This window comes from Schistocerca piceifrons, chromosome 1, assembly GCF_021461385.2.
Source record: "Schistocerca piceifrons isolate TAMUIC-IGC-003096 chromosome 1, iqSchPice1.1, whole genome shotgun sequence".
NCBI lineage: Eukaryota > Metazoa > Arthropoda > Insecta > Orthoptera > Acrididae > Schistocerca > Schistocerca piceifrons.
This window is the reverse complement of record NC_060138.1, coordinates 1,153,083,744-1,153,100,899: the sequence shown is the minus strand read 5'-3', so window position 1 is coordinate 1,153,100,899 and position 17,156 is coordinate 1,153,083,744. Positions and strand designations below refer to the sequence as shown.

Below are 17,156 nucleotides of genomic sequence, written 5' to 3'. Positions count from 1 at the left end.
AGATACGTAAACAGGCAGAATACGTCGCTGCGGTCGGCAACGCCTATATAACACAACAAGTGTGTGGCGCAGTTGTTACATCGGTTTCTGCTGCTACAATGGCAGGTTATCAAGATTTAAGTCAGTTTGAGCCTAGTGTTATAGTCGGCGCAGGAGTGATGGGAGACAACAACTCCGAGGTAGCGATGAAGTGGGGATTTTCCCGTACGACTATTTCAAGAGTGTACCGTGAATATCAGGAATCCGGTAAAACATCAAATCTCCGACATCGCTACGGCCGGAAAACATGCAATAACGGGACCAACGACGAATGAAGAGAATCGCTCAACGTGACAGAAGTGAAACCCTTCCGCAAATTGCTTCAGATTTCAATGCTGGGCCATCAACAAGTGTTAGCGTGCGACCCTTTCAACGAAACATCATCAATATGAGGTTTTGGAGCCGAAGGCACACTCGTAAACTCTTTATGACTGCACGACACAAAGCTTTACGCCTCACCTGGGCCCGTCAACACCGACATTGATCTGTTGTTGACTGGAAACATGTTGCCTGGTCGGACGAGTCTCATTTCAAACTGTGTCGACCGGATGGACGTGTACGGATATGGAGACAACCTCGTGAATCCGTGGACCCTTAATTTCAGCAGAGTACGGTTCAGGCTGGTAGAGGCGCTGTAATGGGGTGTGGAGTGTGCAGTTGGAGTGATATGGGACCTCTGATACGTATAGATACGACTCTGTATGGTCACTTGCATCTATTCACGTCCATTGTTCATTCCGACGGACATGAGCAATTCCAGCAGGACAATGGGACACCTCAAACGTCCAGAATTGCTACAGAGTTGCTCCAGGGACATTCTTCTTAGTTTAAACACTTTCTCTGGCCATCAAACTCTCCAGACGTGAATATTATTGAGCGTATATGGGATGCCATGCAACTTGGTGTTCAGAAGAGATCTCCACCCCCTCGTACTCCTACGGATTTATGGGCAGCGCTGCGTGCTCACGGGGGCCCTACACGATATTGGGCAGGTGTATCAGTTTCTTTGGCTCTTCAGTGTAAGATCGTAGGAAAGATATTGTTTCAGACATGTATTGCGAAGAAACCGGCGTGCAATGAAGCGTCATCGAAGGAAAGATTGCAAGTTAGACTTGTGGCGAAGTAGTTTTGGCATAATGCTCGATGATATTAAAAATGAACGAAGCTATTAGCAGACTAAGAAATGGGCATAGTACAGAGGAACTTGGAGACCAACCAATCGATATTAATCGTAAGGCAGATATACCAAGGAAGAAAGACGATTTAAATCACCAGGCGAATGTTGGGACGGTACAAGGTCTGTTTCTTTCCCCGTCCTTCTCTGATTATCCCGTCGTCGACTGGGTGTAAAAGCCCTGAATTTCTTTCATTCCTTAAAGTTGTGCAGTACTGCAGAACAGACCAGACATTTCAGTGCTGTTCTATTTCGACAACAATGTCGTAGCTCTAAGAGGTGGTCGTACCATTTGGAACTAGTAGCCCAGTAGTCTCCTAAAACTGCTTTTAGCTGCCTTAATTCGAAGTTTCCTTGTTTGAATTAACAAAGTCTGCTGTTTTATCATGACGGTGACAGTTTGCGTGTATATGAGTTTCCAATTGAGAATATCAGGAAGAGCATTAACCCTCCATTAAGCTTTCAAGTTCTAATTAGTTTGCGCGATTTTTCATAATTTTTAACTCTCGTACAGCAAAGGAAAATGGATAAGCAGCATTGTTCAGACCAGTCAGTATGTACTTTCACTCCAAAAATAAATGAGTAATCGAGTATAGAATGTTACAGCTCGGGCCAGAGCTCAGCAGTAACGGTAGTGGCATTTCGGATCGTCGCATTGGCGCCAACTGTTCTTCCAAGAACAAGAGAGAGCCAGCCTTCTAGGGATACCAGGCCGAGCTCGCGGCGACAATTCAGCACGATCGCGTTTCTAAGAAGTTATTTTTCATTACCAAGACATCTTATGGCCACATAGGTCTGTGCCTTAAACTTGAGTGTAGGGCACGCGGCAACAGTTTTCACCCTTGTAGATCACGGCCAGCTTCGTGTCAAAATGCTGCAGTGAGGGTGTGGGAAAAATTTTTCTTTGCTTGAGAACTTCCTGTCCATCTTTCTCATTTTTCCGAGAACAACTAAGAAGGTATTTGGTCGTGCTCATAGGAAGTAGTTCCAGGGAAGTCTGGTCGCTGCTGTCTCGACTCGGTTGCCTGCGTCCTTCCGAGAAGAGGTGCAGGGTCGCAAATCGCTTAGCTGATCTTGTTCCGAGGCGGGGACCACCAGTTGTGTATTACTGCAGCGTCTTAGCCAAGGGGCACTGCACTGAAGACGAGGGCATGCGTTGTTATTTGTAATCCAGTACAGTGCTTATTTTTAATCCAGTACTGTGTTTGTTTTTTGGAAATAGGGGGGGGGGGGAAGGGGGTTTAAATCTAGGGAAGATAAAACGGGAGGAAGGAGGGTTCTGGTTTTGTGTTTAGACGACGTTGGAAGTCATCTGAGGCTTGACTACTGAGTCGATAGGAGAGGAGTGGGGCGGAAGACGCCTTCGTGTCATTCGTATGAAGTGAATGCCAAGTGTCTTGTGGCGACCAGGTTGGTACAGGCCCTTCGCTTTGACATTGCTTTTGCAGCAAGCGTGTCAGTGTCTTTGCTCAGGACATCAAAACAAGGATTCTCATTTGACACAAATCAAGACAAGTGAACACTATTCCAGATCTGTCGTACCATAAATACTGATTTAGTTTTCGGGAATCGAACCCGTACCTCTTAGTCAGATGTAAATTACAGTTAACTACACCGCCATGTGGAACGGCGTGGCACAGTTATGAAGCTACTGGACTTGTATTCCGAGATATATATATATATATATATATATATATATATATATATATATATATATATATATATATATGCAGTTTGCTCTACAAGTGTCTGTCGACATTTGTGAGAAGCGAAATTTGAAAAGTCCTATGTTGGAAGTTAGGAAGTTAGTATATAATTGTTACAAACTTGAGTACTGCATGAAATGAATAAGGGAGAAACAGCATAAACTAGTAAAAAATATGCAAGTGAGCTGAAACATGTTTTATCATCTAGTAGATAGAGTCCAAACACGGCGTGAAGATAACGCAATGCAACAGTACAAGCTTGCTTTTTATTTTCCTCAATAAGAAAAGAGGAACATTAATAAACAACATCTCAAGAAACATTTATTTTATAATAAATATTTGTTAAAGGCCACGCGAAATTCATGCACAATCTCGTGCTCAACTATACAGGGTGTTACAAAAAGGTACGGCCAAACTTTCAAGAAACATTCCTCACACACAAATAAAGAAAAGATCTTATGTGGACATGTGTCCGGAAACGCTTAATTTCCATGTTAGAGCTCATTTTAGTTTAGTCAGTATGTACTGTACTTCCTCGATTCACCGCCATGATTTCATACGGCATACTCTACCTGTGCTGCTAGAACATGTGCCTTTACAAGTACGACACAACATGTGGTTCATGCACGATGGAGCTCCTGCACATTTCAGTCGAAGTGTCCGTACGCTTCTCAACAACAGGTTCGGTGACCGATGGATTGGTAGAGGCGGACCAATTCCATGGCCTCCACGCTCTCCTGACCTCAACCCTCTTGACTTTCATTTATGGGGGCATTTGAAAGCTCTTGTCTACGCAACCCCGGTACCAAATGTAGAGACTCTTCGTGCTCGTATTGTGGACGGCTGTGATAGAATACGCCATTCTCCAGGGCTGCATCAGCGCATCAGGGATTTCATGCGACGGAGGGTGGATGCATGTATCCTCGCTAACGGAGGACATTTTGAACGTTTCCTGTAACAAAGTGTTTGAAGTCACGCTGGTACGTTCTGTTTCTGTGTGTTTCCATTCCATGACTAATGTGATTTGAAGAGAAGTAATAAAATGAGCTCTAACATGGAAAGTAAGCGTTTCCGGACACAAGTCCACATAACGTATTTTCTTTCTTTGTGTGTGAGGAATGTTTCCTGAAAGTTTGGCCGTACCTTTTTGTAACACCCTGTATAGAAGGTACTTTGAGTGTGTGTGTGTGTGTGTGTGTGTGTGTGTGTGTGTGTGTGTGTGTGCTTTGGTAAAGGGACATCGGATTTGCGGAAGAGAGGAGTTAGTTTGTATTGCTAGTCGGTCACTCTGATTTAGCTTTGTTAATCTTCACGTAATGAGCATTTACCTGAAATTGGATAGTGGCTGTGTAGGCAATGTTATCAAGCTGATGTAAGAGAAATAATGTATAACACGTCCGAAGACGACAAGTGCTGCCGAAACACAACGGTGCAAACGTAATTTTGGACGATTGCTGTATTTATAGGAACTACCGTTTCATCCTCTCCTACTGTTCGCATCACATTGATGTGGCACAACGGGACAAATGCGTCTGGAATGCTAGTAACGATACCATCACAGCTGCGGTTACAGTTAAAGTTGCGGAGAGAATGGCCCAGGTGTCGGCTACTGCTGCCAAGGCAATATAATGCGCACTAAAATGCCTATCTTGACGGAAATAACAGATACGGACGGCAGTACTTAGGGGAACATCTCTTCTAGATGTCAACACTGCACATCCAAAAAGAATAAATGAAGAAGCCTAACAAGTATATTGGCCTGACGAAAGTGATATATATATACGTTATTGTGCACTTTATAGCCCGCGGACTGGAAGTGGCTTAAGAGCCGACGTGGATCTGCTAGTATCTGAAGGCATACTGTATAGTAAGCTTGTCACAACATCTGAAGGGTGATTTCACCCAGGTACGTGATGACTGAGGTCCTCGTTTCGATTAAGATACGGGGAAGTCCTTAGTGTGCTTTTCTTGATATTTGAGGACGTTTCTACCCATCTGGCAATGCACAGTATACTGATGAGACACTGCGATGTTTGCAAAGTGTTTGTTCTAGGTCTTTAAGCTGACGTTATACGGGACAGAAAGCATTTGCCAGTAGAGAAGTCACCTGTCATCACTCAGAAGCACTTAAGTTTGAACAACGCTGCGAAAATACAGGTCTTTCCCATCTAGAGAAAACTGGAGGTTACGCAGGGTACATTAACCTCAAAGATATAACGTTTATAAATGTGTAATATTCTGCTTTCATGCGAACTGGGATGCACGCAAGTGAGAGATTCTGAAAAAGTTGCACCAAATATCTTTCCTAATGCGGCTTATTAATCCCGAAAGAGAAACGACTTACTGATTTAGAAGCAAAAAGGAGAAGAAGCCAACCAGCATTGAATCCAATAAATTATGTATTCAACAGTGTTCATTCAGTTACCTCAACAAAATAAGCTTACAGAATGAGATTTTCACTCTGCAGCGGAGTGTGCGCTGATATGAAACTTCCTGGCAGATTAAAACTGTGTGCCCGACCGAGACTCGAACTCGGGACCTTTGCCTTTCGCGGGTAAGTGCTGTACCAACTTTTTTTTTTTATTCACCAAAAACAGTAACAAAAATGGCTACAATGAAATGACATAAATAAGGTGACAGATAATTGCAGTCATAAATTTCAGCATTCAAAAAATGAGTCTTTAGCAGTAGCACAATTTAGCACCTTCACTGTCACCTTCAACTGATGGCAGATCAGCATGCACATTTTCTTCTTCTGCAACCTGAGGTGAGCTACCGAAGCACGACTCACGCCCGGTACTCACAGCTTTACTTCTGCCAGTACCTCGTCTCCTACCTTCCAAACTTTACAGAAGCTCTTCTGCGAAACTTGCAGAACTAGCACTCCTGAAAGAAAGGATATTGCGGAAACATGGCTTAGCCACAGCCTGGGGGATGTTTCCAGAATGAGATTTTCGCTCTGCAGCGGAGTGTGCGCTGATATGAAACTTCCTGGCAGATTAAAACTGTGTGCTCGACCGAGACTCGAACTCGGGACCTCGGTCTCGGTCGGGCACACAGTTTTAATCTGCCAGGAAGTTTCAAAATAAGCTCATTTTTTTTAAACTGAAAAATAGTTTCAGGACTTTATGATTAGAAACGTTGGGTAGCCGCTCTCGCAGACGAACTAAAGCAGCATCCCGTATTACGTACAATAAATAAATGCTGTGTCTAAACACAAATACATTGAGAATCTCTGGTAAATGCGTCACTGTAGATACAATTTGTTATAATAAAATTACGAAAAGCATGATACTGGTGGTTAGATTTGTATTTTAACTGAAGCCGTTTGTTTGAAAAAGAAGTGTCCAAAAAGAACTAGCTCGTAAATTGTCTTTTATACACTTCATAGATGACTGAGACTAAGCTGGCTTTTAATTCTGTTGAATATCAACGTGTGAATATTTGTTGGCATTTGCGTGTTTCGTGCTTAATTTGTAAATTATTGACGATGACGAATCACGCCAGAGAGAGAGCGCGCACGCTGTACACAATATAAAATATAACAAACGGGAAATACTTCTACTGGCGTAACAAAGAAGCCCCAGAACCTTTTAGAAACGTGAAGGTGAAAAAAAAAAAAAAAAAAAAAAGTTTCTGTAGGACGCGAACAACGTTCATAGATAGCCTACAGTTTGTAACTCGACACTTATAACGACTATACCACAATGAACTAGCGAAATTCCACCCTTTATACTGTAACTTACAAGCCACGAAGGCTTTAGCAGCCGATACGTCGTTATGTGACGTTGAAGTGTAACAAATCGTACCAAGAATGAAAGCTTTTGACAACGTTGCCTGGAATACCCTCTTTGAAATTCTGAAGGTGGCGAGGGTGAAATACAGGGAGCGAAAGGCTATTTACAATTTGTACAGAACCCAGATGGCAGTTGTAATAGTCGCGAGCACGAAACAGAAGCAGCGGTTGAGAAGGGAGTGAGACAGGATTGTAGCCTATCCCTGACGTTATTCAAAAAAATGGTTCAAACGGCTCTGAGCACTATGGGACTTAACTTCTGAGGTCATCAGTCCCCTAGAACTTAAGAACTACTTAAACCTAACTAACCTAAGGACATCACACACACCCATGCCCGAGGCAGGATTCAAACCTGCGACCGTAGCGGCCGCGCGGTTCCACACTGTAGCGCCTAGAACCACTCGGCCACAACGGCCGGCGACGTTATTCAAATTGTACCTTGAGTAAGCAGCAAAGGAACAAAACAAAAATTTGGAGCAGGCATTAAAGTCCAGGGAGAAGAAATAAAAAGGTTTGTCGATGACATTGTAATACTGCCAGAGACAGCAATTGACTTGGAAGAGCAGTTGAACGGAAAAGACAGTATATTGAAAGGAGGATATAAGACGAACATCAACAAAACTGGGACAGTGGAATCTGGTCTAAGTAAATGAGGTGATGCTGAGGGAATTAGATTAGGAAATGAGACTCTTATAGTAATAAATGAGGTTTGCTATTTGGGAAGCAAAATAACTGATGATGACCGAAATAGGGAGGATATAAAGTGTAGACTGGCAATGACAAGAAAAGCGCCTCTGAAGAAGAGAAATTTGTTAACATCTAGTACAGGTTTAAGTGTCAGGAAGTCCTTTCTGAAAGTACTTGTATCGAGTGTAGCCATGTAGGGAAGTGAAACATGGACGATAATTAGTTGAGACGAGAAGAGAATAGAAGCTTTTGAAATGTGGTGCTACAGAACACTGCTGAACACTAGATGGGTAGACCACGTAACTAATGAAGAAGTACTGAATAGAACTGGGGAGAACAGAAATTTGTAGTACAACCTGACTAAAAGAAGGGACATAATTTGAAGCATTAAGGGATCACCTAGTGTCTTGAAAGAAGGATATAAGATGAACATCAGCAAAAGCAAAACGAGGATAATGGAATGTAGTTTAATTAAATCAGGTGATGCTGAGGGAATTAGATTAGGAAATGAACCACTTAAAGTAGTAAATGAGTTTTGCTATTTGGGGGGCAAAATAACTTATGATGGTCTAAGTAGAGAGGATATAAAATGTAGACTGGCAATAGCAAGGAAAACGTTTCTGAAGAAGAGAAATTTGTTAACATCGAGTATAGATTTAAGTGTCAGGAAGTCGTTTCTGAAGGTATTTGTATGGAGTGTAGCCATGTATGTAAGTGAAACATGGACGATAAATACTTTGGACAAGAAGAGAATAGAGGCTTTCGAAATGTGATGCTACAGAAGAGTGCTGAAGATTAGATGGATAGATCACATAACTAACTGAGGAGGTATTGAAGAGAATTGGGGAGAAGAGGAGTTTGTGGCACAACTTGACTAGAAGAAGGGATCGGTTGGTAGGACATGTTCTGAGGCATCAAGGGATCACCAATTTAGTACTGGAGAGATATGTGTGGGATAAAAATCGTAGTGGGAGGTGGATACATTAAGCAGATGCAGAGGGATGTAGGTTGCAGTAGTTATTCGGAGATGAAGAGGCTTGCGCAGGATAGGGTGGAATGGAGAAGGGATCGGTTGGTAGGACATATTCTGATGCATCAAGGGATCACCAATTTAGTACTGGAGGATAGAGTGTGAGGTAAAAATCGTTGGAGGAGATCAAGAGATGAATACAGGAAGCAGATTCAGAGGGATGTAGGTTGCAGTAGTTATTCGGAGATGAAGAGGCTTGCACAGTATAGGGTGGCATGGAGAGCTGCGTCGAACCAGTCTTTGGACTGAAGGCCACAATAACACCAACCAAGAATGATCTGTTTTTGTAAATCTTGAATGTGCCGTTGCCTTGAAACGCCAGTTACAGTACTAAATTACGGAATCCAATATGGTATTTCGGAATCACCCAACATCGGATGTTAACGAAAGTTGATAGCAGTTGCAGCGGTCGTTGACAAGTGCGCGTGACGTCCAAGTGACGTCATCTTAGCATGAAGTCTTGTGAACTGTAGGTTAACCGCCACCCACGCCTATCACCCTCTGGCATCTCCGCGGACGGGATGTGGCGGCCACCCACCATTCAGAACTTTACCCGAGCCCGTATTCTGCGAAGGGGTCCGGTGGTGGGGGTAGGTGTCTTCCGAGTAAAGAGCCAGTCAGGCTGGCGGTATTTCCGCAGTGGCTCGGCTGCCAGAGGCGCGAGCGCCGTCCTCGGGACACCGTTACGTACAGCTAACCAGCCAGCCAGCCAGGTAGTCGGGCGAGTAATCGGGCTGCCTACGCAGCGCGCAGCCGCTGCCGGGACGGGACAGACTTTCACTCGGACCATTAGTGCGGTGCGCCAGTCGCCAGCGAGCTGTGCACCGTGTCGTGTCGCGTTCCGGCCCGCAGCCGTGGATTATGCGCCCGTTCCGCAGGTAGCAGCGCCGCCGCCGCCGCCTCCACCGCTCCGCATGCGCCAGCTTCCGGTCGGCGCGACAATGGGTCACGTGGCCCCGGCGCCGGGCTTCTGCGCCCACGTGCAGGTCAGTGGCGCACCGCCGGAGGACACCCCATCCCCCGGCCTGTGACGCAGCGGATGTGCGTGTGTCTTTTTTTTCGTTTTTTGTGCCTCGTACCCGTGTCGTCGACCCGTATCGGCAGTGAGTTCTACCAGTGGCCCCGAGGGCAAGGAGTTTTCGGCACAATTACTTCGCAGTGGATCAGTGTCGGTGGTGACAGACTACAGTGGCTGTGCAACTCGCAATGAAAATGCCATTCCAACGTCTGCAAAGAGTATTAAGCAGCGCGTGGGTGCACTGGCAGCTGTTACTTAACACACAGTGGAAACAGACTGTGCGGCGGAGATATTATTCATTGACCTATTTTTTATCTTTCATTCTCACTCCTGGAGGGAAAGAGTGGGCTGATGATGGAGTCATCACACACAGAATGGGTACAAAACCACATCCAAGATCAGAGATAATTAGAGAGGGCGAAACAACATCTGAAATAATGGTTCAAATGGCTCTGAGCACTATGGGACTTAACTTCTGGGGTTATCAGTCCCCTAGAACTTAGAACTACGTAAACCTAACTAACCTAAGGACATCACATACATCCATGCCCGAGGCAGGATTCGAACCTGCGACCGTAGCGGTCGCGCGATTCCAGATTGTAGCGCCTAGAACCGCTCGGCCACCCCGGCCGGCATCTGAAATTAGATTGGTGCTCAGTGACGAAGTAATTTTGTGATTCCACTATAAATGGCTAAGGCAAATTTGCTACTAGCCAATACCCATTACATGTTCTGGTTGCCTTCAAACTAATGTTGAATTCATATTTAAGTCCGCTACTCCTTACCTCCATCATTCTATAGGTCATGCTACGACAGCTGTTACTATATCTTCATATAGTGTGGATAATACGTGCAGCGGTATTTATAGGCCTTACATTATTCCCAATAAATTTCGGTGTTACATTATACTGCTTTCAGGCCCATGTATGATACCAGGTAACCATATGGACAACGGATAGTCGCCATACGTACATCTCATGGAGGCTACAAGAAACCGATGCCTGATATACTGAATCTTTGTCTGGTTTAGTTGTTGTGCTGCTGCCGTTCACGCCATAAAATTATGCACGTGATGACCTGGTGCCATAGAGTGATCTGAAAATCGTGTAAATTGATTTCATATAAAATAAGACATATACATACAGCTGTAGGTGTCATCCTTAATGCTTTGGTGAATCTGGATGCCAGTTCCGTTTGGGAAGATTTATTTGGGCAGGGGGTACTTGACCACTGGACCTCGAACCCCCCTCCCTCCGATTGCTGCACCTCGCTGGATACGACCTAGAGCACACAGTATACGTACCTAGCCCCACCCTCTCTTCTAAACGGCCACTTAGATATGCGATAGTGATTTGCAACCAATATTCAGCCATAACAGAAACGTTTCTATGTCATACAGCTTTTGGAGAACGGGGCCTGTGGATCCAACTACAGAATATATTGATTCAGTTTTTTCATATTTGCTTTCTTCAAGTGTTTCCTCCTCTCCCTTTGCGCCATGTCGTAATTGTGGTCGGCTTGTCTGTCCTGCTGACAGGGGTGCTAAAATCTCTGTAAGCTTTCGGTCGTGTTGAACTAGCCACGAGGCGCAGAGCTATGTCTCGACCTTTATACAGAGTATTCTTTGTGTCAAGTTTGCGATCGTGATCGTAATAAATATGAACAAAGAGTCCGCGTTGTCTGCTTGACGTTTTTAACACCAGAACTACCACCGATACTGGATTTCTAGGAATTTTTAGGATAACGAATAGCAGTGATTCTTACACACTCAGCCAAACTTTCATTTACAGATCAGCGCTTCTGACATATGTACCAGGTGCCCCTCCTAAGAGCAGTCAGGGACATTTTCTATGGTTTTTCGGCAGATATTTGCAATTCCATTTTGCGATGTAGCTGCAATCAGACGGTTTGATGCGACGCCCATTGTAGGCGGAAAGTGTCTTTTCTTATCCGTTTCAAAGAAGATTAAAGTGGGATTTTACGTGCCCATTCGATAGAGCTGTCTCAGATCAGTCTAGTGCGATATTAGTTTAATCTATATGTATTAACAGTACAGTAAAGCGGGAGGAGTAATCATACTCCAGCAGCGCTTTGTGTGCTGCCCTGCCCCGCTCTGACTGCTACCTCCTTGCAGCAGCGCTGGTCAGTCCCTGTTGGAGTACTGGTTATACCAATTGTTCTACTATTACTGTTAATACATATCGATAAAGCAGATATCGCACTAGACTAATCTGGAAGCGCTCTGTCGAATGGGCAAGTAAAAATCCGCTTTAAAAATTATTTTGTGTGTAACGGGAAACAAACAATCACTTTTCGCCAGCACTGGTCCTAGCATGAGAGACGTGATGGGCACGATTTGTTTGGACTGACTCCAGCTACGCATTGCTAGAACGAAATTGCAAAGACCTGCCGAAACACCAGCGAAAATGCACCAGACGGGTCTTAACAGAGACACCTTGTTTATGAGAACCTCCTCTCTTAATATGGCGCACAAGCAGAACTAAGTATTCGTCTCCCTGCACTTGTTATTTTACTGGTAAATTCAATCTCAAATCCTCTTCCCATCCACACTGATTTAAATTTTGCATATCTTCCCGTATACACGGCACCCATCAACAAAGCTCTCTGTACTGGCGTACCTTTCCTGGATCACCGTCCCCAGTGACCATGATTTCGACACAGATTGAACAATACCCACACGCCTATCCTCAAAATTCTCCTTCTCAACTAAATTTCTAGAAGACACTGTACCCTGGGCGGAGGCGTACTACAGCAGTCTACTTTACGACAATAACTCATCTCGCTCTTCTACCGATTAGCAGGGATCTTTGCCTCATGAGTCTTCAGTTTGTCAAACAGTTATCTTAGAAAAGTGTTATTGGTGCAGCAGTTTCTGACAAACTTTTGTCTGCATTTTCTTTGTTTCCGTCGACCTTCATTCTGTGCCAATGGAAACAAAGCGCAGACAGACAGGGGCAATGGATTCACGTGTAAGCACAAAACAATTTAACAGAACGACGGAAGACTTTTGTTGTAGGTAGACCGGGACTGAAAGTCTTATCCTTTCATTTTCGACCGTCAGACAACTAGTAGCTTCATTTTATTGCCAGTAATGTTATCGCATTCACCAGAACTGACACATGGTCAAAATAATTTTCGAGTTGTTCGCCACCTCTCTAGAAAATATTACTTCGAATCCACGTGGAGGCTAAATTCATCTGTCTTTGTGTCGGCACTCAAGGGTTTCCCGCTGTTTCCATATGGAGGCGCGTCCTTTTACTGCAGCGTATACACTTGCACTGCACGTTCTGTAGAAGGGTGTATTGAGGACAGCGCCAAAGTACCGTTTTACCGTGTGTGGGTTGGTATTGATGTGCAGTCTCCGACCGCCGAGGCCAACCAGAACATCCCGTCGCAAACCCGGACCTCGTAACGCCCTTCTACGGGAGCAGTTTCTTGCCTCTCCAGACGACAGTTTTACGCCACCTTTAAAATCAAGATGCCGATGAGTGTGTCAGAAAGCAGCCTTTTAAACGTGTTACTTTATCTTCACATTCAGTAATTTACTTCTCCGTGTAAACGTACCCTAACAACCAGACGGATATTTAAACAGAAATGTGAAATGATTAAATCCAACGACCATCGTGCCAGTACATCAGTAATAGTTTCAAAGCTGTTACTTCGTGTTAAAGTGACACTGGGTTCTGAACGTTTTATATAATTCTCTAGTATTTGGTAAATATCTTTCTGTGGCTCTGTCGTATTCCTTTCTATATTCCTGCAGAGCAGGTTGTTCATTTATTTCACTGGGGAAATTTGCGAATAAGTGTGGTTGCAACGAGTTCTGGAAGTCTGCGATAGAAACGCACCCCAGTTCATAAACACACACACACACTAACATCCTGTGCTGTATAGAGGTCTCTTCTAGACTTTTCCTTGCAAATTCATGTAGCTCCTACGTGTTTTATAATGTTATCTACACACTTCCTATTTGGTTGTCGTCTAGTTGTTTACATATGATTAGGAATCCATCTTCACTGCTTCATCTAAAATATATTCGCTTGGCTATGACCCGTTCACGTCCCCTCCCCCCCCCCCCCCCTCTCTGTCTCTCTCTCACTCTCTCTCTCTCTCTCTCTCTCTCTCTCACACACACACACACACACACACACATCTCACGAAAAAATGAAATAATTTAACAGGTGTACCGTCAAACAAGCTAAAGCAGCAACAACAACAAAAAAGCTCTGAAGAACATACTGTCAGCAGTTACGTACAAATACTAGGAAATTTGCCATTTGTAAAATATATAGGTGGCGTTGTTGAATAAAGCAAATAAGGAGGCCGTGGAAGTCATTTTTCCCAGTATTTGCTGTTCATGTGTTTTGTTACGTCAAAATCGCTATGACAGGAGACGTTGGAGATTTTAGTTGTTACATTCATCGCTGGAACGTGCGAAATGTAATTAACGTAAAAAGTGTAACTTCCGAATGAACGCAGAAAATAGATGATATTTCCAGGCACGTGCGGGTCAGTGGGGAAATGTTCACTCCATCTTCGCAAAAGGCAGCTGCATACTGAAAACAGTTCATCGGGATTGGGGAGAAGGGGCGAGGAAAAGCCTCGCACAGTTTACTTTCCTGGTTTCTAGTGGGGTTAATTTGACAGTGTCTTTTTCCGAGTTGGCAAGGCTGTACCTATGTCGTATGGACGCATGTGACAAGTGCTTATGTTGAGTGTGAGTTGCGTTTGTGTAGTGTGGATGACGACGAAAATAAGAGGAAAGGAAAACAGTGAAGACCAATACTGGGATATGAGCCTACTCCCTTCGGGGATCAGTACCAAGAATGAATCATCATTGACAGCGCCGCATGCCGTCACTCCCCAAGACACTGTGGAGGATACCTGCTGGAAAACACTTATGACTCTGGCCTACAGACTTCTGATCATAAATCGTAGGTCACCAGGACTTCCTCTTTTCTGGCCAAACCGAGGGAGGTGGCGCGCAGTGGTAAGACAGAGGGACTCTATTTCGTGAGTACGACAGTTAAGATCTACACCTACCAATTCAGATTTATGTTCCTCATGAATTCCCTAAACAGTGGAAGGCAAATACTGAATTGGTCCCTTTCAAGGGCACAGCTGATATCCTTCCTCATCTGTAATGAGCTCACCATCAATGAGACATCCAGTCTCCCTTTGTAACACATTTTTATTAGGTCGCTTTCTTCTCTGTGTGTTCGATACGAATTTTGCAGTTGCTTTTAAACCAGCTTCCAAATGAGCTAAAGACATGAAATTTAAAACATAGCTCAGAACTGGGAGGCAATGCAGTATTAACTCGCTTTCTTGTCCAGTTAATATTGCATTGCCTGTTCGGGTGCAGTAGCAGTGCGGGTGAAAAAGTTTGATAATGCCTGAGATCTCTGCTGCCCTGCAGGACCAGTGTGCTGTGCTCGTAGTATCGGAATGCGTTCCAGTTAGTATGTGGTTGGACAGAGGGGACAAGAGGAGTTCGGTTGTTTGGGGGAGGAGACCAGACAGCGAAGTCATTGGTCTCATCGGATTAGGGAAGGACAGGGAAGGAAATCGGCTTTGCCCTTTCAAAGGAACCATACCAGCATTTGCCTGGAGCGATTTAGGGAAATCATGGAAAACCTAAATCAGGAAGGCCGGACGCGGGACTGAACCATCGTCCTCCCGAATGCGAATCTAGTGTGCTAGCCACTGTGCCACGTCGCTCAGTGGGACAAGACGAGATGTATGCAGTACGTAGACATATGCATAAATGGGTGATGCTGCGGCTAAAAAACTAATATATATATAATTTCCTCAAAATGTTTAAAATCCATTGAGAAATTTCACGCACACAAGACTAAATGGTGTAAAATAATTTCTCCTAGCCCCAGACAGATAGTCTAGAAAATTTTTCTATGTGAATTTTTGACAGGTATGGCAACACTTGTGAGATTTATAACGAAAAAACATGGAGTGAATGCAATAGATAATAGCTAGGAGGTGAACCATTTATGCTTCACTTACACATTGCATGTGCCTCACGTTTCTCGTTACAAATCTTACAAGTGTTGTCATACCTATTAAAAGTCTCAAGCACAAATTTTCAGGGCGAATTTTACAGGATGGGGACTCTGTCTGGGGCTAGGGAATTATTTTATACATGTAGCCCAATTTAAAAACGTATTATACTAATAACTCAATTTTGTTTAAACATGTCTGTCATAAACGGGAGATTTTGAGCCCCTAACTCGTAGGACTAGCGACATCGCACTGTAGCGTGTATTATTGGCCGAGTAATTCGTGGTCTACAGCCTAATGAAGGACCCAATGGCTTCATTTAAGTCGGGCATTAAAGCAAGAACGCTTAAGAAAAAGAGGAATTTAGTGTTTAAAATCCCGACAACATCGAGCTTATCGAAGTTCGTGCCATGGATATGCGGAGGAAATCGGCCGTAGCCTTGTCCGATGCAGAATCTCGCTATTCACGTGTAGTTATGAGACCAGCCACGAAAAAATCTAAATGCAGATGGTCTTACGAGAATTCGAAGCCACTTCTTCCGGAAAACGGGCTCTAGTTCTTTAAGAGGCAGTCCAGTACAGCGCACACTGTCCACCCAGCGACCCCGTCAGAAACGACGGAGCCAATGCGGCTGAAACAACGGCGGTAAAGACTCGTTTCTTACGACCTTCTTGTGTAACATTAGCGTGCCTTGTCGCCAGCCGAGTGCAAATGGGCGAGGCGGTGTTCTCGAGCGCACTTCCGTCAACGGCTTTACTGCTACAAGCCGGTGCAAACGCTCGCTTTTCAGTCGCAAGACTGCTCTAATCAATGGTCTTCGCGAGGAACTGCTCGCAAATATGTCGTGACAGTTCGGACTACTTCACACGCGAGCTCGGTTTCCAGAGCGGCTGCGCTACGGTGTGTTTTCGTGGAACAACGGTGTTATATAATTAACAGGTTCTGCATTCTAGCTAAACGCTGTTTTACGTATTTGTGTTTACCCAAACAGGTTTCACGACAAAAGCATGCTCAGTGAGTCTTTATTTAGCGCCTATTTATTTCCCCACTGGATTACAAAGAAACGTCCACTGAAGATAATATACGTGTAGTGAGATATGTTCGAATATACACGAATGCACTATCTGATCAAAAGTATCCGGACACCTGTTAGTGGCTACCATATGGGGCGTGCCCACCGTCCACCTTTATAATGGCTTCAACTCTGCTGGGCACACTTTCAGCGAGGTGTCCAAATGTATATGGAGGAATGGCAGTCCATTCTTCCTCAAAAGCCGAAACCAGAGGAGATAGTGCTGTCCGACGCTGGTTCTGGAACGAAATCGACGTTCTGACTCATCCCAGAGGTGTTGAATTTGCTTCAGGTCGGGACTCTGTCCATTTCAGATATGTTATTGTCCACAAATCATTGCCTTACAGTTGCTGCTTTATGGCAGGGTGCATTGTCACGCTGATTTAAACGTCGTCTCCGAACTGTTTACTGTTGTACGCAGTACACAGTTCTGTAAAATCTGTTCATATTCTTCTGCATTTGTTGTTTTCTTAAGTGCTGGTAAAGAAACAACACCTAACCACGAAAACGCTTCCATACCGTAACACCACATTCTCCGTACTTCACGGTTGGCACTGCACATGAGGGCAGGTAACGATCTCCAGGTATTCGCCAAAC

The 17,156-nt window shown here is 44.3% G+C and overlaps 1 protein-coding gene across 3 annotated transcripts in view; it reads left to right on the top strand.

Annotated features, from left to right (window-relative positions):
* The window catches only part of LOC124781039, a 327,426-nt gene that overhangs the window by 285,929 nt on the left and 24,341 nt on the right, over positions 1-17,156 (top strand). The window contains exon 1 of one of the 3 annotated variants that reach the window (XM_047253826.1): positions 9,372-9,418. The exons of the other annotated variants lie outside the window; for them this stretch is intronic. Within the exon in view, the coding sequence (XP_047109782.1) occupies positions 9,374-9,418 (45 nt within the window). The 5' untranslated portion in view covers positions 9,372-9,373. Of the gene's footprint in view, positions 1-9,371; positions 9,419-17,156 lie in introns of those variants that run through there. 3 annotated transcript variants of the gene reach the window in all.